Raw genomic sequence first — 25,628 nt, 5'->3', positions numbered from 1 at the left:
ATCACAAAGTCAGGTTGCAGAGACTTTGATCATTTTCTGATGGTGAGCAACAACAATCAATCATGCAATAGATAAGGATTAAAGTACTTCACAATTTTATCATTAATACAAAAGTGTTAACAAATTGCATAAAGAAATGCATGACCTGCTAGGTCTAAAATGTCAGCATTTTTCCACCGTACAACCAGTCGTGCTGCTAGATCATCTTAGATATCTCAAATGTGTTATGGATAGGAAAAAGCAAAAGTGAATTAGACATCATGAAGAACACAAATCAGAAATCTTAATTAGACGGCTTCTCACAAATATCCGAGGGTCCTCAAATGCATCACCACCTGACTGCTGCGTCTCGAGCGCCCCCTACTTGGCTTGAAAAATTCTCATTCTGATGACGTCACCGGTAGAGTTGTCATGGCGTCTTCTGGACCGAATCTGCTGCTGCAATTTAGCTAGAATCTGTCGACAGTCGCTAAATCGAAATGGAGAAAAATGCAGACGTGCATCGAAACGTCGTCGGGAGCGACACCATCAGGGCGGACACCGGCGACGGTCCTGCCGCGGGAAGCGGGAAAGGAGCGGTGGAGAAATGCACAAATAGTGAGGCTCGTCTCAGTACTTTGCTGGATAAGGATAGCTGTAATAACAGCACCGCCGAGGAGCCTAGCACCCTTCACGCCAGCCCCGGTGCGGGCAGGTGTGATTTAGCGGATGTCCTGGAAGTCCTGGTTGCACAGGAGGTGAGGAAGAACGCCGAGTCGAGCGGCTCGCGGTCGGAGGCGCAGCAGATCAGTAACGGGATGGAGTCGGATCCAGATAAGGAGGGTGGTGCCTCAAAGTTAGTAAACAACCAAACCGACGGGCCGTCCTCAGGTGTGGACGAGAAGGAAAGAAACGAGCCCACCAATCTTGCCAAACCCACCCACCTGTTCCCCGGCAGGACGATCCCAGAGGACCTGAGCGCCCCGCACGCCTTATCCGAGGGGCTGGCGAGCGGCAGCGACCCGGACCCGGACGCCAGCCTCTGCGGGTGCGAGTCCCGCAGCCTGGACTCATTAGACGAGTCCTTCTCCAAGCTCAACTCGTGCCCCAGTTCGGACTTGAACAGTGAGGGTTTGGAGGAGCGAGGGTTGGCCCTGGCCTTGCAGGGCGAGTTCGGCCTGGATGGCACCAAGGCGACGTGCGCCAAGGACCGAGCGGCCGGCCAGTCCATCTACCACATCAAGTGGATCAAGTGGAGGGAGGAGAACACGCCGATCATCACCCAGAACGAGAATGGCCCCTGTCCGCTGCTGGCCATAATGAACGTGCTTCTGCTTGCCTGGAAGGTAAAACAAGCACCTAGAGGTCTTAATTCCTAAGAAGAATATTCCATATTAAAAGCTATTTTGACGTAGGCTAGACGTTCGTTCAGGGTCAAGTTGAGTTGGAGAAAGGCAGACTACTCCCTGCATTGGTCAAATGTCAATCACAGGGCAAATAAACATTCATGCACATTCCCAACGTCACTGTCACTGAACCCATGCGGCTTGCCCTGCACAGAAGTCAGGCAAATGTAGCATTACTACACCATCAGTGACTGTGTTGTATAAAATCTAGTTTATTATTGTAAGCCACTGTACACTGCACTTAAATAGAAGAAAATGCTCCACATAAAAGTTAAATACAAAATGTACTTAGACAAACACTTCTTAACACAACAGTGTTGTATTTACATGTTAAATACAACTGCACTTACAGTACAAGAAAGTAACACACTTCTAAAATGTTGATTCATTTAAAATGTACGCCACATTAAAGTTAAACAAAAAAAAATACCTAGACAAATATTTATAAATGTGAATGTATTGTATTTAAAATGTCAACACAACTTAACTGTTATTAAAAAATATATTATAAGGATGGATGGATTTGCACACAAAAAAAAAGTTGAAACCACTGTAGTAACATTATGCACAGTTTGAGCTGGCACCCATTGTTTAAAAACATATTGAAATAGTCTATTTTACATTACATTCTTGCAGCACATCACCAAACAAAAATGCTACAAAAAAAAATAGGTAAAAGGAAAAATTACTGTGCCATCTAGTGGAAGAGCATTTCATGGTTCTGCCTGTCACAAACAGATATATGAACAAAGATGCAGTATTTGTAAATGAATAATTTTCATAGCTCACCCGCAAGTGCGTAATGAAGACAAAAATGAATGGATGAATATGTTAAACCTTATCTCTGCTGTACCCTACATAGTTGTGCTTTATGAATCTCTCTGTCACAGGTTAAAATGCCTCCGATGATGGAGATTATTACAGCCGAGCAACTGATGGAGTATCTTGGTGAGTGATACTGTTTCAGCATTTAATCGGCATTATTATTTAAATTATTATTTCTTATTTATTTATTAATCGGGCATTGTCGTTTATTTCGAACATGGCCTGGATCTTTGTGGTGTTTGACTTCTGGTCGAACACATCAGAATTACAATCATCTTTATTGGCTAAGTAGTTGGCGCCACTCTAGTAACATTTATTTAAAAAACACAAAAACAAAATGTACGGTTCCGTATATTGATGGATTGACTTTACTGTGTCCTAGCATAGGATAGTGAAAGACCAAGGCCTGTTTTGATGTCAGGCTTTGCATGTTCTCTGCTCTAAATTCAGGCTATAGGCTGATTGAAGATTTTGGATTGCCAGTAGGTGTGAATGAGAAGTCACATTCACATTCACACTAATGGCAAATCCAATGCTGTTTGTTTATTTGCGCACTAACACTGACTGGCGACCAGTTTTCTCATGCAGAAACAGTCTTGCTTCAAATTTGTCTAAAATAAAAGTATGTAGTATGAAATGTAGCATTTCTTTGATGGTTAATTTACAATTACTGTGACATTGAAGCTAATTTTCATTAGTCTGTCTATCCCATTTCACATTGTTAGCATTCATTTAAGTTAGCACTAGCAGGCTTTTGCTAGATAAAATTTGAAAGTTTGGTCGAACATTTTAGTGTAGTAGCCTACCACATTGTGCCGCAACATGCCAGACAGCACTGAGGTCTGCTAGCATTAAGCTAGCAGGCTACCATTAGAATGATATGATCAATGCTAATTTTCAAGTTTCGCGGTATATGTTAGCATTAAGATAGCATGCTATCGTTAGAATTATTTGGTTTGGTCAAACATTTTGGTGTTCTAATATACAATACTCTTGTAATTATCAAAATGCTTTTGTTTTATGTTTCAAGCAAGCCCGGTTTGCCTCTTACTTGATGTGAGCAGAGCGCTAAAAGTATTACAAGTTTCATGTTTTTTTAAATTGGTCTCTCCATATTATGGCTTTTTACCCATCACAGGTGGGTCTGAAACTGGTTCACTGTATACTACATTGCTAATTTAATGTTAATATTTTGTTAGACTGGAGATGTTCTTCCACATTGTTTGTTTGACAATACTGTGAGTTTTCTAATCTCAGCACAATCTGTCGTCCTAGTGCGTTGACACAAGGGCGACAGATGATTCAGAGGGTGGTGGGCGTCACTTAGCAGCTCGTGATGCATTGAGCTGTCAGTTGGGAGACCAAAGCTCACTTTTGCCTCATGTTGAGTTGAAAAGAAGTCGATTTTGACAAATATGTCTGTGTGATTCTCAGTCAGTCAGTTCACGATAATCCGTAAAGGTTAAATCGAGGTGACTGAATTTTTCTTGTTGAGAATGTTTTGACCTTTATTTTTCAAGTTGCCTCAATTCAATCTTTGTGGGTTACTTTTAGATGAGTGTCTTTCTCCTGATAGGTGCAGTTAATGACTCACTTCTCAATAATCATCTTATATTTAATAAATATTTATTTAATAAAAAATAAAAAAAATATTTATTTATAAAACAAATCAAAACAACTACTGTAATTCTGTCAGAATGCCTGCCTGACAAAAAGTGTTTTTAACTCTCTCTTTTTTTTTTAAAGGAAGCTCTCTGCACAAAAGGAAGTGCATTCCACAATTTAGGGGCAATGGATAGCAAGGCTCTATCACCTTTAGTTTTTAATTTCGTGTGGGGGACATGTGCGAAAGGCAGACAGCGAAAACAAACAAACAAAACCAAACTAAAGAAAAAACACAACACAGACTTTTCAGCATGACAGTCATGATGGTGGGCTTCAGTTAAGAGCCAAATTGTTTAAAAAAGAAAATGTTAAATTCCCAAATTTCCCACTTTTTAAAGACGCCTGTTATATCACTGCAATAATCCCCAGATACCAGGCAAGTATGCATGCTTGTGACTTTGATATGCATTGGGAATGAACACCAAGGCAAATGAATTCAATGTTTATTTTCCCCGTAATATAAAAAAAAAGTCCTAATTGCTTTTCTATCCTTACTCTCTCCCTTGATCTTTAAACATTTCAGAACCAACAGTAAAATAATGTCTCTCTCGTTCCAAATGAGCCGCATTTTATGTTGGAATCCGATGAGAAATGGTGACGCTTTCCCATTCTGTTCAAACAGTCCCAAGAGTGTGAGTGCTTGACAACTAGCTGACTACAATAGCACATTCATGGCAATGGTGCGAATATTTTACTTTCCATCAGATTTACGAATCATCAAGTGGAAATACAGTAGCTGCATCTTTTTGCGGGGGAAGAAGCCAAGCTACAAAGTTAGGTCAATCAAACTCTCAAACAGCAACAGAATAGACGGTGGGGACTCTGATGACCGTGCTTATACTTTGGAAACGACTGACAGGGGCTCATTTACTATCACATTGCTTGGGAACTCTTTAGAGCTTGGTTTTCAAAATCAGGCTTGTGAGCCTTAACTTGGGGGTCTGCAAAATTTTCAATATGTTATCATGTCGTATCATTTTTGAAAAGACTGGATGGCAATAAAACATACTAAACCAATTAGTCCTCCCTACCTTAGCTTTAAGCCAATTGAAAGTTCTCATATGATCCCTATTTTTTCTCACAAAAATCTATTTTTTTTTTATCCTACGGCCCAACACCTTACACATAAAAAAATGACAATGAAATTACTTGCCAGGTGTTAGCTCTGTGTTATTTCCCCTTTTGGGTTTTACTTTATTTCTCCTAACAAGATTTGAAACCAGGAAGTTTTTCTCCTCCCTGCATTAACTTCCATCAACTTCCACAGGAATAAAACAGAAACAATATTTTCTTTAAAGGTAATGTGAAAAAAAAAATACTATCCCCTGGGTGGGCGGGGCCCCGGTCCCTTATGTCAAAACGTACGTAAATGTGAATGAAACACAAAAGCGGACATTGCAGTTTTTTTGTGAATATGGTAAGAAAAAATATTAAGGGAATTCTAAATTAATCTATAAACCTGATGCATTATGATGATGATGATGATCATTATTATTGTAATTATTATATGATTATGAGGCTAATTGAAAAAAATTGGAGACAAAAGTCTTTCAAAGAGATCTTTATCACTTCATCGCAAAACCAGACAACACCAACAAAATTAATTTTCTTCCAAATAGAGTGAAAAAATGTTCACAATCAGTATAAATGAAATGGTTAGGTATAAATCGTTCTGAATAAAAATAAGTAACAGATGAGTGTACTAGAACTACTGTCTCTTGAAATAGCCTTTAACCTTAATTTAAATTTTCAGTTTTAATCCTAACCCTTCAAAATGCGAGAAACGTCACATTGATAGCACAGTCTGTTCTCTTCTTTGTTGCCGCTACCCTCAAGTTCCTGTCGGCCGATTTGATTGTGACCAACATTGGCGAAAGCTTCCTCGTAGAATTCATGGACCTGATCGCTAATGCCAATCTCACTGACAAATTTCATACAATAAGCAACAGTATATTAAGGAGAAATCATGGGAGCTTATGTTTTGAGAACGTATGTGATAACGTACATACCTAAGTACAGTAATTTCTGGACTATAAGGCGCATCTGACTATAAACCACACTAGCTAAATTTGGGGAATACTCAAGTTTGTTACACATATAAGCCGCACCCGACTGTAGGTGTTTTAATGTTACCGCACCAGGTTCCCGCTACCTTCTTTTTTATGAGGCTGCAAATTGTCCCGCTCCCGTTCTGTCTCTCCTACTGTATTTGGGCTCACTTGGTTTGTTTTGCTTTGCCTGACTCTCTTGCGCTTCCTTTATAGTGCGCCCCCTTGTTATCTGATGTATAAGCCGCACCTTTGTATTAGCTGCAGGGTTGAACGCAAGTGAAAAAAGTAGCGGCTTATAGTCCAGAAATTACTGTAAAATGCGTATGGCAGGCAGTTAGCGGTCTCTGAAATAGAACCTTCAGATGAGTTTTATGTACAAGTCGTTTGGTTTTGCAGGGTTAGGAAATTCAACATGGAACGATGCAGTCTGCGAGTAGGCGCTATGATTGTCTTGGCAATACTGAGCAGTCTTTATGTGCCCCTGCAGGAGACTACATCCTGGAAACCAAACCTAAAGAGATTTCTGAGGCCCAGCGGCTAAATTATGAACAGGTAAGTCCTAACTACAATATCTACCAGATCAATGCACAGCATTACAAATGATCATGCTTCTATTAATAACGTACGCTCACTGGCAATCCTTTGCACGTCAGCTTAACAGTACTGACTATTGAGGTTCTTGGTTTGAGTCTCCCACATTCCAATAAATGTGTTTGGGTCATTGAAGACAGGTGTAAGTGTGCTCTGCGATTGGCTGGCGACCAGTCCACGGTGTATCCTGCCTTGAATTTAGCAACAGCTTTATCAATATGGTTGTAGTTTGCAATGGCTGAGCGCTACATCATACTGACAGCTCGCTACAAAAGCAAAACGTTTTACTGTAATGTCATCAAAAAAATATGTAAGAGGATGTTTTTTTTACTGCAAACATTTACGCAAAGTTGATTGCAAACCTCATAAAAGTGAAGCTTAGTACTGTTTCTCCACCGCTCCGTATTACATAAGATGCGTCTTTTGAACAACGGAGGTCAGGGTTGTGGGATGTCGTTCAGCAATGGCGGCGAATGCTTAGAAACGCACGACCGGGTTCAGCCTCAGGCTATTACTGCGGTTTGCTTTGTGTGTTTTTGCGTGTGCGGTTGACCATGCGAGGCACTCGGATCGGAGATGGCGCTGCACTTCCTCTGCTTCCTCCCATCTCCTGTGGCCTGCCTACGTTGCGGCCTGTCCTTGCTCCAGCAGCACATCTGTGGATGATTTGAAGCCACGTTTGAAAGGAGAGGAGAAATTTTTGGCAGCGCGCTCGCTCGCTCGCTGATGCTTAGTTGCTCAGTGGCACCGGCTTTCTAAATTTAAGCGGGGCTGAAACGCAACTTCTTAAATAAATCAGCGGCGTCTTCAGGGAGGGGCTCGAGTTTTGCGTTGCATGGTAATTATGGCAGTCTAATCCGAGACTGAGACTCTGGCCTGGGAGCTCTAATGCATGTGGGTGTCCGTGCACCACTTGTTTTGTTGCAGACAACAGTGGGCGGTACTGGAAGCTCAGGTCGAGAGTGTGAAGAATCGTTTGTTCTTTCCATTTTCATTTGGGAGTCAAAAATGAAATCAATCTACTTTTACAATATACAGTGGACCCTTGCGACTCGCGAGGGATAGAGACCGGGCCGGCCCGTGAATAGCGGAAATCTGTGAATTTCTGTTAGTGGTGTTTCCCATTATATGTTAGCATTAAGCTAGTGGATGTTGTGATTATATGGTTTCGTTGAACATGTTTGTGTTTGTTTTGTGTATCATATTTACAGTAATAGCAAGGAATACTAATTCCTGTTAGCCCATGTATGGTGTTTCCCGTTATAGATTAGCATTAAGCTAGTGGAAGTATTGTGATTATGTGGTTTAGTTGAACATTTCCGTGTGTTGTTTTGTGTGTCAGTTTTATAGAAAACTTCAGCTGGGAGTATAATAGCAAGGAATACTAATTTATGTTAGCCCATGTATGGTGTTTCCGCATTAAATGTTAGCATTAAACTAGTGGATTTTGGGATTATATGGTTTAGTTGAACATGTTTGTGTTTTGTTTTGTGTGTCAGTTTTATAGTAAACTTCAGCAGGGAGTGTAATTTAAGAGCAAGGAATACTAATTTATGTTAGCCCATTTATGGTGTTTCCCATTATATGATAGCATTAAGCTAGTAGATGTTGTGATTATATGGTTAGTTGAATATTTTTGTGTTTTGTTTTGTTTATCAGTTTTGCAGTAATAGCAAGGAATACTAATTCCTGTTAGCCCATTTATGGTGTTTCCCGCTATATGTTAGCATTAAGCTAGTGGATGTTGTGATTATAAGGTTTAGTTGAACATTTTCGTGTTTTGTTTTGTGTGTCACTTTTATAGAAAACTTCAGCAAGGAGTGTAACTTAATAGCAAGGAATACAAATTTCTGTTAGTCCATTAATGGTGTTTCCCATTATATGTTAGCATTAAGCGCTGACTCCCATCACTCAATTCACTTCTATATTTATAGAGCTCTTTCAAACAACCACCGCTGTTTTCTTAAGTTGGAACCCAGGGGCAACAGATACAATGAAAACAGCAGAAGCCCCAAAATTGAACCCTGTGGAACACCATACATGCAAATTCCTATTGTGCATATTTGTCCGACCACTTGGCGTTTTTTGCTCGACATAGTTAGCATGAAGGAATTGCAATAATAAAGAATTGAACACAAGACATACCATCTTAATAGCCACAAGTCGACCACTGAGCGCACCAAATTCCCTGTAGCACAGATGTAATGTTGTGTGTTCCCCTGTTGCCAATGATGCTACAGGTCACCTGACCAATTAAGTATTAAAATCAAATTCAGTCGAGTGGCCCATTTTTTCATTTTGTGTTTTTGGTCTAAGCCTAAAATTGAATCTGACAACGACTACGGTAAATTAATTGTGAACGTGTGCCCTGCTCACTGCATTCAGAAAGGATTTTTGTTTTCATTGCCTGTTGGATTGAACCGTTTACACCAGGAGTTCACAACAGTTCTATTTTTACATTCACGTTCATACGTCATTTGTCACACGAGTGTATGAGGATTAAAATAGCAGTCGCTGCTCTTTAGCGGTTGTTAAATATTTACTCAGAGGAGCTATGTAAGTGAAGAGTCCGGTGTTGCTATGTGTATTTGTCTCAGTGGAGCTGAGTGAGTTGCACCGTTGCAAGGCAAACGTCTCATCGTAAAAACCTAATTTTAACGACGTCTCCTTTGTTTTAATACCTTACCCAGGAGTACTTGTTCAAACCACAGCACACTAGAAATTCATGAACATGAAGGGCCGCAATTTATCCCAAAGGGCTCCCTCCAGTTGTACCATTAAAGTTGTTCAAGCAAACAACTAGTTTCCAGTAGTAGGATCAGCTCAGACACAGTCGTTCTATTAAATTAACGTGCCTTACTAGTGCGCTAAACTGTCTTACTAGGACAAAGTATAGGGGCAAACTATTTAGAAAAAAATATTTAATTGCATATTTTTCCCTTAAGATTGTGATTTTATATGCAAATATTTGTAGTATTTTTTTTTAACAAACAATAAATTCATCTGGATTACAATAAACAACATTCAAGTTTTGGTCTGAGGTTAAGCCTTCACTAAAATAAAGGCAAACGAGCCATCAATTAATATATAAGATAGTTTATTTATTTCAATTAGAGTTGTGACTTCACTAAACACTTTGACTTTAAGCGTTCACAACAACTTCACAAAATTCTACCAAACAAGTGTGGTGTAAACAAAAGTCAATTAGTCGTTAATCAGATTATGGCAATAATGCAAATAATTCAAGTATGGTGCATTTTCATGCAAAATTATTCGAATCGGTTCGATTCAGTGGGATTCCGATTTGATTCGATGTAGCATTTGTCCTGCCAAATAATTCAAGCGAATTAAATTCAATTTGATTCATTTGAGGTAGATCAAAATCGGTTTTCATTTAACACCTAAAATAAAGCCTACCATCTGGCCGAAATCAGCCCGTTTTGTTTTTTCAAAACTAAATCCTTTGCGATTTCAAAATTGCATTCTACAATTTTAATTTGATTACATGTTCAACCCTAATATAGAACGCTGGATATGAATCCATACATGTACTGTACAGTAATACTATTTACATGTCAGCCCCTCATGCATTTGACCAATTCCGTGTGAAACATTAGCTCAACCCTTTCAGTTCAAGCCCGTTGCGTTGCTAATGACCTCCTGTAGCTGGGATCCATCAGCAGCCCAGATGAGTGCGAGTGATGTGGCGCTAATCACATCATCTGATGGCGCTACTGCTCAACGCTTATCTGTTGGATGGACCAGATGTGGTCCATTACAAAGCTTGGGCTAACCCCGACGTCTGTGAAGATCGCCAGTGTCCTAATCTGCACACTCTCAAATGTGTCGAACCGGGGATTTACCCCTCAACGCTGCGCATAAAGCATCAAAAGCGTGAAGACGCTCTCGGGCCGTGGTGCTCATCTACGCTGTAAACAATGTTACGCTAAAGCTGGGCGATACGGCGTTGAAATAAAATCGACTTTTCCTCTTTGCGTAAAGTCAATAATATTACTAAAACAGGTTTTGATGTATTTTTCCAAAGTTTTTTCCCCCATATTAAGTAAAATATAAATGTTAATATGGTAAATTCACGTTAACTTATTTAGCTAAGAGACGGGCAAAACAGGAAACAGCGCTGTATGATACAGTACAGTACAGTTCTAAAACACTTCATGGGACAGTCAGTAATCTCTAGCGCCATCTACTGATGAACTGATAATTCATTCATTAAAAAAAAAAAGACTTTTTATGTCAAGACTCAATAGTATGCAAAAAATATGTTGTATCGCATAAACTTTTTTTAAATCTATAATCGTAGGTCTAGTAATCACTATTACATGGGTGTAATCTCACTTTACTCGTGCTGCCATGTTTCGCCGCCATCTTCCTGCTATGGATTCCCAAAAGAGAACTTCGATAACAACTGAAACCTGCCAGTGGTTGTCACTGACTCTCGGGATTCGGGCCCGTCGCTTGTACGGCACCTTCTGCTTTGCTCTCGTAAGCTTTTACTACCTGTAGCTTTTCTTTTCTTCTTACTAGCTCCTCCCGCTAGCCATTCTTGTTAGCCACTCCAGCTCGCCGCTCCTGTTAGCTGCTCCGGCTAATTCCGGCTTGCTCGATCTTTCGGCGTCTCTCGCCGGTTTTCACGACAGCTGCCAAGTCGCTGTCGCTCGCAGAGCACTCGTCCGCTCGCGCAAAATAAGAATTGGTGGTATGCTAGCGAAATGTGCTCCTGCGTGCTTCTAAATGCTAGCTACTCTTTGACCGCTAGACGGCGCTAAGGACTACACACTACACTTCAGTGATAAACATTTTGTTACCTTTATTATACTAAGCATGATTATCTTTTTAAGTGAAGAATTTTTGGTTTCACTCTTGTATCTGATTCAGTAGCGTGCATCTGCTTACCTTGTTTCCTCCCAGTAGCGTAATGAAAATATTGAAGCGCTCAGACGTCATTGTCATAAGCGGGCTCAGCTGCAGGGCTTATCTTGAGTCCAGACTTTAATGGCAGCGTGGCTTGCAGCCAGCTGGGAGACGCTTTGGGGCTGAACGCAAGAATGGGTCCGACTCGGATTCATCGGGTTCTCAGGTGTGTGGGCGCCCGGCGCTCGTTCCACACAACTCCTACATAGCGAGGCGTTTGTTTGAGTATACACAAGGCAATGAAAAGTCGACGGTTAGGGCTCACCTTTTCGAAATCATGGATGCTTTTTAAATAGGTAGAAATGTGTTCATTCAATGCGTTTTTACTCCTGCCGAGGACAAAAACTTTCTATTTTCACAAAACATTGCGCGCTTTCTCTTTTTGAATCTTTCAAGCAGTTCAATGTCAGCCATTTTGTTGTGCAGTGAGTTTCTACAAGACTTTTTAGTACACACGTTCTTAGCATCATAAAGTGCTTTGTTTTTCTATGATTTCCTATTTCACACAGATGGAACATGCCGGCATTACACCAAGATAAGCCAGTAATCAAATCATTTGATTGATGTCTTATTAGCGTGTCTCTTTCCTTCTTTTGGCTTCAATTTTCTCCACTGATCATCCTGTTGATTGCATGGCTCAATGGCCCAGCAGCCTTCATTAGGCAGCTGCTGGACTGCATTATCATGTCAGATGTATGTCATTAAAGGGCGCTTACGCATGGTCAAAGCGGACAGACCCGAAGGAGGGAGGCGGTGCTATGGTTTAAAGCAGTAACAGTCAAGCAGCTAATGGTTTCTTGTAAAGGTAGAAAAATCAATGGGCTGCTATGCTGACAGTGTGCAGGCTAGAATGTACAGTACACCAGTCGCACTGGATGCTATTTATGGCTGGGTCAAAAAACATGTTTGTTTTCATCACTTTATGTTTATTAACAGGATTACAGTAATCCCCTAGGCTGTTTATGAATGAACCTTTTTGTTTTTTTTAACCTTTTAATCTTCTAAAGGTGTCAAACTGTATCAATTAATCAACAACTAATTGATTTTTAAATGAATCTAAGTTTAGCCTGAGTTGCTATCTATAGGCCAATTACCTCCTAAGGGTAAAATAAGATTGACATGATTTGAATCTGTTTTAGGATAATGTATGTTTACTGTGTAAACTATTAACCCTTTTCATTCCTGTCATTTTTTTCCGGGAACGCCCAAAAAAAAATTGGTCAAAAATTAGTCACAATTTTTCACTATTTGCTGTATGACTATGACCCTTTTTCTGAACGCAACAATATTGCACAGATACCCACATGTGTGCCCAACTTTGTGCCAGCAAACTCTACACGGTCATTTGCTGACACCCACGTCACTCACCAGGCTAGGCTCTGACTTTGAAAGCCACATACTGCAACAGAACGCCTCACCTGCACCTCACATGCACAGTATTGTGTGGGGCTCGATTGATGTGGAATTTTGTAAGGCAGATGTCGAGTCTGAGATTTGGCCTAGTAAAATTCCGATTACCAATTAAGCAGCTGAGTTGTTTCCAAAATATATGATTAATAAAATAACTTAAAAAGTTTACCTTTTTTTGATGGGGGGCTGGGAGGCGTGTTTGAATGTCATTATATTTGTCTTATGTTGTAATGTATTTAAAAGAGTTCTCCTGATTAAATCGGCTGGAAAATTAATTGATTGGTCCCTGGTATTGTATTTAATAATGTAAATAATTTTTAAAAAATTTATTTTTATTTTTTATTTTTTTTCAGGAGAGCTCAGTATTGTTCATTCGATTTGACATCATCATTGCTCTCCTTTTTTTTTTAAAAAACAAACAAACAAATCAATTAAAAAAAATTTAATAAATGTTTTTTTTTTTAAATATATATACATATATATATACATATACACACATATATATATATATATATATATATTTTTTTATAATATTTTAGATAATATATAAAAAAAAAAAATAATAATAATGTAAATAAATAATATTACAATAAATTACTATTAGAGCTGTCAAACGATTAAATTTTTTAATCAGATTAATCCCATTTTAGAATTTTTATTTATCACGATTAATCGTTTAGGCTTTTTTTTTTTAATCAACATTTTTTGCCCGCCAAATTTAAAGTGCTCCTGCGTTATTTTTTTCGACATTTAATATTTGAGGATGTCTTGAAAACCTTTTTATCCATTGCACACACTCATCCTCGTCTTTTTTTAATCAGTTAATTACTTGCATAATTTAAAATGGAAAAAAATGACCCCAGTAATTTGACATGTCATACGCAAACATTTATTCAATGTTTTACTTTAATGCATGTCATTATGTTTATTGCTCAAACACAAACTAAGCTACCTTTAACGTAACCATCTACTGTAAACTGAAGGATCATCTCGGGTCAAAATTAATAGTATGATTAATCTGCGTTTTAAAAAAAAAAAATTATGATTAATTCATTAATTAAGGCTTTATATAAAATAAAATATTACTTAATCATTCGATGAGATTATCAGTAGAACACTCAATTCTGCGAATATTCCATGAATGGATGGTTGAACATCCCAAGTTAAAATGGCTTTATCCTCCTACCTGTTCTCTTTTTTTCTCCTCCTAGAACATGAGCGACGCCATGGCAGTGTTACACAAGCTACAGACGGGCCTGGATGTGAATGTGAAGTTCACAGGCGTGCGAGTTTTCGAGTACACCCCAGAATGTATTGTGTTTGATCTGCTGGACATCCCCCTCTACCACGGCTGGCTGGTGGACCCCCAGGTATGGCTTGGCCTTTCACAGCAGTGAAAAATGAGCTAGAACAATTGCGGTACTTTATCCTAGGCAGGTAGGGTGCATGTTTCAACGCTGCATTTTTTTCTCATGACTAACGGTAGCTTTGTGAGTTTGTGCCGCCTTGGCGAGTGTTCTTTCCCCACAGTGCCTATCTTTATTTGCAGATGTGCGACATTGTCAAGGCAGTGGGCAACTGCAGCTACAACCAGCTGGTGGAGAAGATAATATCCTGTAAACAGTCAGACAACAGCGAGCTGGCAGGCGAAGGTCAGTACGTCTCTCCCCGGGCTCTCTCCTTGTGCTCTCTCCTTTTGCTCCTCCCCCGCTTGTCTTACACTCAAACACATTACAAGTTATTTGCCCCAATTGGTTGCAGTCCACAAACTGGCTAAAATGAGTAAATCATAATATGAAGATGTCGCAGTGTTGTAACCTTTTAAGCAAAAAGCTATTTCGACTCAAACAGTGAAGCAAAATATGTAGCAATGAGGGGTGTCAAAATTAGTGCGTTGATTTTGAGTTAAGTTAAAGTTCCTTTAACGCCACTCTTTTTTTTTTTTTTTTTACGCGTGATTAATGCCCGCCCCTTACTTGGAAAGTAGTGATGGGAAAATGAAGCCTCATGAAGCCCTTGTGATATTTTTTGACTCCTCTAGATGGCACTATTGGTTTAAAAAGGCAGTGGAAATGTAATACATTTTCATTGCACTAGCCTTTATATTTGAACCAAGAGCACCATCTAGAGGAGTAAAAAAATAGTAAAAGTGCTTCATGAGGCTTCATGAGGCTTCATTTTCCAGTCTCTATTGGAAAGCCTGTGCTGGAATTCCAGTTGCAACGCAGCAGGCACGTCCTTGTCAAAACTGAGCAGTAATAAATGTAATAATAATGCATATATTTGTGGAGACTGGGATCAAGTTGTATTTTACAATTTTAAGAATTTGCGGAATTTCACAAGTTACTTCTTATTAGATAGCTCTTAATATGAAAAGAATAATGCACTGAGCTGTCGCCAACGTCTTACAAATGCAATTATGCCATCTAGTGGCAGAAAGATGACCTCAACACAAATCAATACCACACTCGTTTTTTTACAGTACAATACATCTTTTTAATTTTAACTCGATTGTATGAATTATTATGAAATTACTGTATAAATGACAAAAATATATTTTTTTAAATGTAGGTTTTCATACTCTTGTTAACAAAAGTGGAAAAAATGTTAAACTAATATAAATAGTTCAAATGAATTTTTGACATCTATAGCCATCAATGGCAGTGAATGAGTTAACATTTTTTTCCACTTTTATGTTAACAAAAGTATTAAAACTTAAAAAATATTTTATTGTAGAAAAAATATTTTATTGTACATTTAGAACAATTTAGAAAAAATATTTTATTGTAGAAAAAATATTTTATTGTACATTTAGAACAGATATAAAAATTGCGATTAATCGTGAGTTAATTATTGAGGTCATGCGATTAATTACGTCAACATTTTTTATTGCCTGACACCTCTACAGTAGTAGCAATATAACAATACAAACGTATATTCTTTAAAATAATGCTTTACCACCATCTTGTGGTATGTAATTGGGTAACACTATATTTCACTTATTGCTTCACAAATACACAACAACGCTGAAGCAGACCTGATGCATTACATCAGTCCATTGAAAGGCACGTTACACTACAGTGCATATTGCTAATGGGCTCACCACTGCGAACCCACTCGACACGAACCGTCAGCCAAGTGCAGATCAAAGCGAGACGCGCATGTGGCGAGTCGGCGACACACCGGTGACCCACTTAACACAAGTTATGCTTCCCTCCACGGCACACTTCAACTTGGACACGCAATATTTGGCCACTCAACACCGGCCTTCGCGAGCAGCTGCCTCACCTTTCTCATGGCTACTCCTGTGCGATATCAACTTGAGAGGTATTAGTTTAATTTAGTTCATTATTGTGCTTGTGGGGTAGCACAAAAATAGCACTCTATATTGTTATCCTTTAAATAACTGTTTGCTATAATTCAATGGAAATTGTGTTGCTCCTTCTTGTGTGCAACTTGGCCACCGGGGGGCAGTAAAAAACAGACATCGGGAATACTACAAGGAGCTGGTCTCAACTCTTAAGTAATATTATTCGTTCTTTGCAGAGGATAAAGAATATATATACTAGGGGTGGCAATACTTCTTGCTTGTCTCACGATACAGCGCTAGCATCTTGCAAGTCAAATAAAAAAAAAAAGCTGAAGACAGTGATTTTTTTTTTTTTAAACTTGCTTTAATATAATGGATTCTTACTTTGGGTCAACCGTGAGCCCGCCTTCTAAAAAAGTAAGTCCACTTTTTGCATAATCCTGCTAGCAAATTAACAAACCTCAACGAAAAGCACAGCTAAAAATAAACATATTTTGAAACAAATTCCTCCCTGACAGTGTCAATCAAAACTGAGCCTTACTCACAGATTGAATTACTGCAGGTTTTTCAGAAAAGCTTTCCAGTTTGTGGCTGATGAGTAAGGAGGGTGTTGTGATTGTAGATGTACGGCAGATTAAAGGCATGCTTCAACTTTGCCACCAATTGTAATCTTATTTCTGTGTGTGTGTGTGTGTGTGTGTGTGTGTGTGTGTGTGTGTGTGTGTGTGTGTGTGTGTGTGTGTGTGTGTGTGTGTGTGTGTGTGTGTGTGTGTGTGGCAGGCATTGTGGCCGAGCAGTTCTTGAGCAGCACGGCCACTCAGCTGACGTACCACGGCCTGTGTGAGCTCACGTCCACCGTGCAGGAGGGAGAACTTTGCGTCTTTTTCAGGAATAACCACTTCAGCACCATGATTAAATACAAGGTAAAATGTGTGAAAAACCAGACTGGCATTCATCATCGTTGTCGGTAAAGATTATTGTTCCGTGCTATGTAAATATACCCTTAGCAGAGTATTCACAATGCTTCACTTTGTCAACATTTTGTTTTGTTCCAAAATGGACTAGATTCTTTTTTTCCGCTCAAAATTCTACACACAACATGATGATGTGAGAAATATGTTACTAAATACAAATGTATTACCCCCACCCACCCCCAAAAAAAGATCAAAAATCACATAAAATGCCATTTCTGGAGAAATTGCGTGTGAAGGCTAAATGAAAACCTGTGGAATAGATGGAAGAGCTCATGGCGTGAAATGGTGGAATATATTGAAATTGGAATGAAGTGAATGGGATGAAAAATGTGGAAGTAAATGTGAAATGTAGAATCTCCCATTAAGAATGAGTGGAGAAAAGTAGGGTACAAAATGGGGAATTGTGGGTAAGGCGTGAATCCTGGGAATGAAAAAAATAAAAGCGGCCATGGTGTGAATATTAGGAATAGTTTGAAATTGGAACGGAGTGAATGGGATGAAAAATGTGGAAGTAAATGTGAAATGTAGAATCTCCCATTAAGAATGAGTGGGGAAAAGTAGGCTACAAAATGGTGAATTGTGGGTAAGATGTGAATTTTGGTACTGAAAGAAATGGAAGCGCTCATTGCGTGGATTCAATTCACTTTTTGTATTCACTGTAATTGTAATTAATTAATTAATTCATTGAAGGCTGCGGCATTCACACAATTACAGTGAATACAAAAAGTCTACACATCCCTGTTCAAATGGCAGATTTTTGTGATAAAAAAAAAAATGACATCAAGATAAATCATTTCAAAATGTTTTCACCATTAATGTGACCTTTAACCTGAGAAATGGGCCCTTAGTAAAGGTGGAGGGAATCACGAACTGTTCCAAATAGCGATCAAAAACTTTAGGCTCCTGTTAGAAAGCACACACAAAAAAAGGCAAGAAAAGCCTACTAGAACATCTGAGCTTTATTTGGGGTTTTTCAGAGGCACTTGAATTTTAGTTGATCACATGAGTTTCAGTGTGATTGGTCAATTATGAAAACAGTCCAATGCTGAGTTATAAGAAGTGTGCAAAATTGTTTTAAAAAATTAAGCTATTTTAAAATGGGCTAAAATTGGCTCTGTTTTTTTGTCTTAATAATAATGGCCTTTACCCCCCCCCCACCCCCCCAAGGCAAACAATTCTTGCCAATTTTTCTCTCTGTTGTAAATTTAAATTATAAAGGATAAAGTATTTGTAAAACAGTTAAGTTCTGCCTGTAATTCATATCTTTATTGTTGTACATTTGTTTTTATTTACGTTTTTTTATTAAATGTCTGTTTAGTCATTTATCAGAATTCTATTTTGCCAAATATCGGAATCGGGCTAAACAAAAAAAATCGGTCAGGTGCTACTTCTTGCTACACTGAATGTGCAACTCTAAATGTTTTAAATAAAAAAATAAAAATGTTCATAAGTCCTAAATATAAATAAGACAAATGCATGAAAGTAGTCTTTAAAAAAATCTGTGATATAATCAAGGATAAAATCGCCATATAGCTGGTGAATACTATGTATGAAAATAATACCATTGCCCATAAAACCATATGTTGTGGGTCAAATTGACCAATTTGGAAAATCTAAAGGAAAAAACTTTGTATCGTTAGATTAGGCCTCTTAATGATTATATAGATTAGATATGATGGCCGTCATTTTTTTAAACATAAAAAAAAAAAAAAAATCTTTGTTGAAACTCCTCAGTCTTCACAGCGTAGCTGTCACTGCTGTGAATGTGATTTTTAAAAATATATATTTTTTAAAACTGTCATTACATGTAACTGCTCATTACAATTATAAATAAATGTGATTCTACAAAGCTGAGGTGCTTGCAGCTGCTTATTATCAGCACAGCTGGACCAGATTTTCCTGTTATCTGCAAGAGGGGAAGTGACTCCTTTGTACTGTGTTTTCACTTCTTCACTAACACACACGCTGGCATTGCCAATGCAGGCAAAACTTTTGTGCGTCACCTTCATGACCCCATGCCCTCCAAAAAGAAAATGTGTAGCTAGTGCCTCAGCTCAATGAACAGGCGAAACATTTTCAGATGACTGCTTCACTTTATTCTCAGAGAGAGAACTAGTTTCTCCTGGAGGCCCCAAAAGCGTGTGTGACATCAACTTGAAAATGGTTTGCTAATAAAGAGTGTATCATTCAAAAATGTGGAAGAACCTTGAGTATCTTAAGTCATCTTTTCCCATTAGAACGAATGGTAATGCCATTAATCTGTTCCAGCCTTCCTAACTGTTTATATCGTCTGTGTTGCTATTTAGCATTAGCAATTAGCATTAAGCTAGTGGACTGAAATGCTAAAATATGTGTGTTTTTTTTTTTTAATACACAAGGTGTAATCTCATTGTTTTGTGTTTTGCGTGAGACTAAACTTCAACTGGGAGAGAGCTTGAAGCCTTTTTTTTTGGGGGGGTGGGGGGGTATTTATTGTGAAGTGAGTTGAGTTTACTGCTACTATACAATGCTCAAATCTCAAGTACAAGCCAGCATGTCAAAGACAAAAAAAAAACAACAACACCAAACGACGGCTCGTATCTCAAAAAGTCCCAAACTAAGTCACTCGTATCTCAAGGCACCACTGTATTTATTTACTGTGCGTGTGTGTGTTTATCTCCAGGGCCAGCTATACTTACTGGTGACCGATCAAGGCTTCCTGACAGAAGAGAAGGTGGTGTGGGAGAGTCTTCACAACGTGGACGGAGATGGCAACTTCTGCGATTCCGAATTCCGGTTGAGGCCCCCGTCGGACCCGGAGACAGTGTACCGAGGACAGCAGGATCAGATAGACCAGGTCTGAGCACTGACGCAGGCAAGGCTAGCACAACCGGCATTTTACTCCTCACGCAACCAGGATGTCCTTGTTACGCCATCAAAAAAATACATATATATTTTTTCCTTTTTATTTATTAGGGGTGGGAATCTTTGAATGTCTCACGATTTGATTCCGATTTTTGCGTGTGCGATTCGATTGAGAATCGATTTTCGATTAAGAACCATTTTTGATTCAAAATGATTTGATTGACAATCATTTTTGCTTCAATCTATAGATGTGCAAGGAATTGTAATGATCTACTCCAGTCTGACTCGCTAATGCTAATTAGCGCGCTACTCGTGGCACTTTTATCACCCAAAAGAACGGCTCCACACTGCAAAAAAAAACAACTTTTATTGGAATAACTTGATCGTGACTTTTTCCTTCTACTCTCTAATGTGGCTACAACAGCGTATTAGACCGCGTGGAACCACACTGCCCCTCAGTGGCCAAATCGGGTACAACATGAACAGCGCTCCAAATAAAGACACACACAGACAAAGGCAAGACAGTATAAAATAGTTTAAATAAAATCGATTTTGGGACATTTAAAATCACACCCCTATTTTTTTATACTTAGAATACCCCAAATTATTATAGTTAGTTTGACTAAATTCACACAAAAAGAACTCTTTATTGTGAGGCAGACATGCTAACCACTAGCACATGGTCCTGCCTGAAAAATAGAAATGTACAGTAGCTGCCACTTCCCAAATTCAAGTGCACGCTTGTCAAAAATAGTCAATAATAGATGAGCCATAATTGCCGCCCCCCTCCATAGTCCTATACCGCACCCCTAAAAATTCTCTCCACAATGTACCAAAGCTTCTCAGTGGCCCCTTAATTATTCATCAGGCTTTTGTCTCCTCTGCAATTTTGCTGGTTTCACAGCCATCTGTTCAAAAGCACAACTTGCTGACAAATTCTCCACTCAGACAATAGCTCAGGCAGACTTTATAGATGACTTGTTTACTCAGACGGGCCTGGTTCGAGGGTGGGAAATCAATTTCTGAAGGTATAATCAACACCTTTAGATTAGAGAAAGCACTAATGAGACCCATGGCGCAATCGGGTTGTTTGCACCAAGAGGGAAGAGAATATATCGTATATCAAACGTCAAGTACGGCTACACCATCTAATGAGATTTAAACAAGAGATATATAGCTTGCATTGTGTGTATTGTTTTGATTGGAGTTTGTGGGGAACTGCACTGCATCATAGTGAGAGCTGCTTCAATTGAACCCTTAGTCACTGGTTCTCAAACCCTTTACAAAAAGGACCACCTAAAAAAAAACTTCATGGACCACCATGCCCAAGAAGTAGATACAGTAGTAGCACATTAAGGCTGAATAAGAATTGTACCTAAATATGTTTAAAAACAATTTATTAAGATTAAATACTATTGCACCGGAATTGTAACAGAACTATACCTTAAAAAAAAAAAAGTACTGCACAGCAGTTATTTTAGATATAAATTGAATTTATTCTGTGACCATCCTAGAATATCCAAACACTTGCATCTCAAATCATCTTTTCCATTTGAAATGAATAGAAATGCTGTTAATCCATTTTTAAAAGTATTTTCTTTTTAACAAGAAGAATAGCTCTCTTGCCAATGGAAATACATGGGGACCGTCAAACCCATTCAATAAACTGCAGTAATGTTAGTCGTTTTTTTGCTAATGCTAACTATATGAGTGAGTATTTTTATGTATTGCTCTATAAAAGTAAAATTAAAAATGTTGTTGCGAATTAATAAATCTTTGAAAACAAACAGTTCTAAAAGATAAAATTCAAGTGTTTTGTACTTAAAGGGCAAGTCAACCTTAAAATGTTAAATTAATAGAAATAGTTTAAATGAATTTTTGACGTTCATAGCCATCAATGGCAATGAATGAATAAAAAAGAAAAGAAAACATTATTAAAAATTTGGGGCGTCAGGCGATTAAAATTTGTAATCATAATTAATCGCATGACTTCTCTAGTTAACTCACGATTAATCACACATTTTATAACTGTTCTAAATGTACAATAAAAAAAAATCTAGGTTTTCATACTCTTGTTAACAAAAGTGGATTTTTTTTTAAACTAATAGAAATAGTTAAAAATGAATTTTTTGACGTCTATAGCCGTCAATGGCAGTGAATGAGTTAATATTACATTTGTGGAATATGAGTCATGCAACAAAATCCAGCCATTTTTATCTATCTCAGGGCGGCCATTTTGCCACTTGCTGTTGATTGAAGATGACATCACAGTAGTTGACCAATCACAGCTCACCTGTTTTCTGAAGATGAGTTGTGATTGGTTGTTACCCGAAACCTGAGCAACTGTGATGTCATTTTCACCCGACAGCAAGCGGCAAAATGGCCGATGGATAAAAACTGGATTTTGCTGCTTAACTCATATTCCACTAGAACATATTATCGTCCCAATAAATTTTGGCCGTTGACTTCCCTTTTAACTCATTCACTGTCATAAATTTATATATATATATAAAAAAAAAAAAGATCATTAAAAAATTAGGGGCAAGAGGCGATTAAATTTTTTTTGTAATTAATCGCATGACTTCACTAGATAACTCACGATTAATCACAAATTTTATATCGGTTCTAAATGTACGATAATAGAATTCTAGATTTTCATACTGGGGAAAAAATGTTAAATAGAAATAGTTAAATTGAAATTTTGACATTTATAGCCGTCAATGGCAGTGAATGAATTAAAAAAAAAAGAAAAGATAAAAAACTTGGGCGATTAAAGTTTTTAATTGTAATTAATCGCATGGTTAATAGTTTACGCACGATTAATCACAAATTTTATATCTGTTCTAAATGTACAATCAAAAAAATTCTAGGTTTTCATACTCTTGGTAACAAAAGTGGGAAAAAAATGTAAAACTAATAGAAATAGTTCAAATGAATTTTTGACGTTTATAGCCATCAATGGCAGTGAATGAGTTAAAAGCTAAACACAGCAAAACTGTACTTAAAAAAAAAAAAGTACTGTACTTTAAAAAAAATAAAAAAAATAATATATATATATAAGCCACCGAATACCATTTGTCCTGACTGGTCTCACATGTCGTATTTGAACCTCATCCTCGTGCGCGTCAGGACTACCTGATGGCGCTGTCGCTGCAGCAGGAGCAGCAGAGCCAGGACCTCCAGTGGGAGCAGCTTCCCGCCATCAGCGACCTGGAGCTAGCTAAAAAGCTGCAGGAGGAGGAGGACCGCCGAGCATCGCAGTACTACCAGGAACAGGAGCAAGAACAGGCGGCGGCACAAGCGGCACAGGCGCAGGTGTGTGTGTGTTCTGATTCTGTTAAAGGAATGGCAACCGTCGGAGCTGGCTTATTTTATCTGCTGCCATCTAGTGGAAGAGCCAGGAATGACTCTGCCTGACACTCTAAAAATGTTGCGATGACATCTGCCTACCCGTGTGGTCACGTGCGTGTTGCAGGCTCAGCAGGAGGCCGCAGAGGGAGACGAGGCGGACAGAGGGGCAGCGGGAGCCGGCGCTCCAGCAGGTGGCGCCGGGACGGTCGCGGCGCCCGCCCCCGCCGCCGCCGGCCAGGCCACGGCCAGCCCGGGAAAGCAGTCGTCGAGTGGCGAGCGCAAGGCCAAGAAGGAAGCCAAGGATAAAGACAAATGTGTCATTTTGTAACGTCCAGCAAGCGTGCGGAAAGTTGTTTGAGCAGTTAGTCCGTATGCTTCATATCCAACTTCAGGCCCCTTGCACTAGTACACTAATTATCCTCACTAGTGAGACAATTCCGTGCACTTCAAGAACGTTTTGGGTGTTACTAGTGCCACTTTCAGCCTACTAGTACACAATTAGACCTTACTAGTAAACTCATCTACAGCACTAGTAACACTACTAGGCTCAACGAGTAGCCCAACATGTGCCATGTTTTAGTCACCTTCTGGACACTAGTAGCACCAAAATGCCCACTGATAGTTTTGCCAGACGCAGTCCTACTAGTGCACAGAAATATCACACAGTAGTGGGAAAAAAACTACTTGTAAGACCCAGTGGTCCTAGTAGTGCAACCTAGGGGTTCTAGTAGTATTCGATATCCATGATAGTGTTGCTAGTGAAGCGCAAAATGCTAACTAGTAGAATATAGTGTCACTCCTTGTACTAGTAGCATGTCGTTGTTAACTAGTGCATAATTTTGTCTCACTAGTTACATGTGATTGTCCTACCAAAGTTGTCATACTGACTACAAAGAGTGCACTAGTACAGTTAAATCTCTAATAAATAGAGAGAATTTAGAGCATTGATAGGACGATTAAGGCGCACTAGTACAACATAATATTTTTCAACTACTAGTATCTCTTCTGGCCTTTTAGTACCACTTAAGGATAGGTATCAAACAGCTTTGATAGCTTTTATATTGTTTCCAGTCCATGTACTAGTAGGACACCTAGATGCTACTAGTAAAGCAAAACGAGTGAAGCACAAGTAAAACGTGATAATGTCACTAGTTGTACTAGTAGCCAAACAGCTTGCCATTTGAGCATCTTACCCGTGAAGCCAAAAAGCGTACTAGTAACTGGACCTTGAATATGAAGGATATGCACTAAATGCTCAATGGCTTTGCCGTACGTGCGCCTTTGAGCGTGTGCGTGTTTTTGGCGTCCAGCGAGGGAAGGCGACGCACGAGGAAGACGCTCACGAAGAGGATTTGCTTCCCAAACCACTGGTGCCTGCTAGCCTCCATCCTCAGCGGACCACAACCCCCAACAAAACGGGATCTTTTGACCGAGTCAGCCAAACTTTGTTACGAGTTGCACACTGTACTCTATTGGTCACGCTGGCTCACTTTTTTTAGCGCAAGACATCATCATCATCATCATCATCATCATCATCATCATCTCCGGTCACTCTTCTTCTCCTTAACACAAAACCTTTTGGCTTATTTTTATGGGTTGTGTTACACAACAAAGTTCATCTGCTTTATGTAAGAACGATGCTGATGGCAACTTTTCTTTATGTCGCCAATTTGATCTGGAATTAAAAGGTGTGGAATGCTGCTTATTCCAACTTAACTCATTCACTGCCATTGACGGCTATAGACGTCATGAATTCATTTTAATTTAATTCATTTCTATTAGTTCAATTTTTTCCCCAATTTTGTTAACAATAGTATGAAAACCTGAATGTTTTTTATTGTATTAGAACAGATATCAAATTTGTGATTTATCGTGAGTTAACTAGTGAAGTCATGCAATTAATTCCGATTAAAAATGGTAATTGCCTGACACCCTAATTTTTAATAATCTTTTCTAAAAAAAAAAAAAAAGATTATTAAAAATTGGAAAAAAATATTACAATTATTTTATTTATTTATTTTTAAAGAAAAGATTATTAAAAAAAATAGGGGTCAGGTTATTACATTTTTTAATCGTAATTAATCGCATGACTTCACTAGTTAACTCACGATTAATCAAAAATGTTATATAGTATCTGTTCTAAATGTACAAAAAAAAAAATCTAGGTTTTCATACTCTTGTTAACAAAAGTGGGGGGGGGGGGAAATTGAACTAATAGAAATAGTTCAAATGAATTCATGACGTCTATAGCCGTCAATGGCAGTGAATGAGTTAAGGTCCATGTACAAGG

At 38.6% G+C, this 25,628-nt stretch overlaps 2 protein-coding genes across 2 annotated transcripts in view; one reads left to right on the top strand and one right to left on the bottom strand.

The window, feature by feature from the left end:
• adam10a (ADAM metallopeptidase domain 10a) overlaps positions 1-12,132 on the bottom strand; it is a 42,012-nt gene extending 29,880 nt beyond the window's left edge. Inside the window, exons 1-2 of the mRNA XM_077563348.1 lie at positions 11,715-12,132; positions 11,432-11,650 (exon numbers count right to left, since the gene is read on the bottom strand). The gene's annotated coding sequence lies outside the window, so the exon portion shown is untranslated. The remainder of the gene's footprint in view (positions 1-11,431; positions 11,651-11,714) is intronic.
• Positions 392-25,232, top strand: mindy2 (MINDY lysine 48 deubiquitinase 2). The gene is made up of 9 exons (XM_077563349.1): positions 392-1,325; positions 2,276-2,333; positions 6,414-6,478; positions 14,071-14,229; positions 14,409-14,511; positions 16,950-17,092; positions 19,806-19,979; positions 23,117-23,302; positions 23,463-25,232. Exons 1-9 carry the CDS (start codon positions 480-482, stop codon positions 23,664-23,666), a joined length of 1,938 nt encoding a protein of 645 aa, XP_077419475.1. The 5' UTR covers positions 392-479; the 3' UTR covers positions 23,667-25,232.
• The last annotated feature ends 396 nt before the right edge of the window (positions 25,233-25,628 follow it).

This window comes from Vanacampus margaritifer, chromosome 4 (assembly GCF_051991255.1).
Source record: "Vanacampus margaritifer isolate UIUO_Vmar chromosome 4, RoL_Vmar_1.0, whole genome shotgun sequence".
NCBI classification, from domain to species: domain Eukaryota; kingdom Metazoa; phylum Chordata; class Actinopteri; order Syngnathiformes; family Syngnathidae; genus Vanacampus; species Vanacampus margaritifer.
This window is presented reverse-complemented; position numbering and strand designations above follow the sequence as displayed.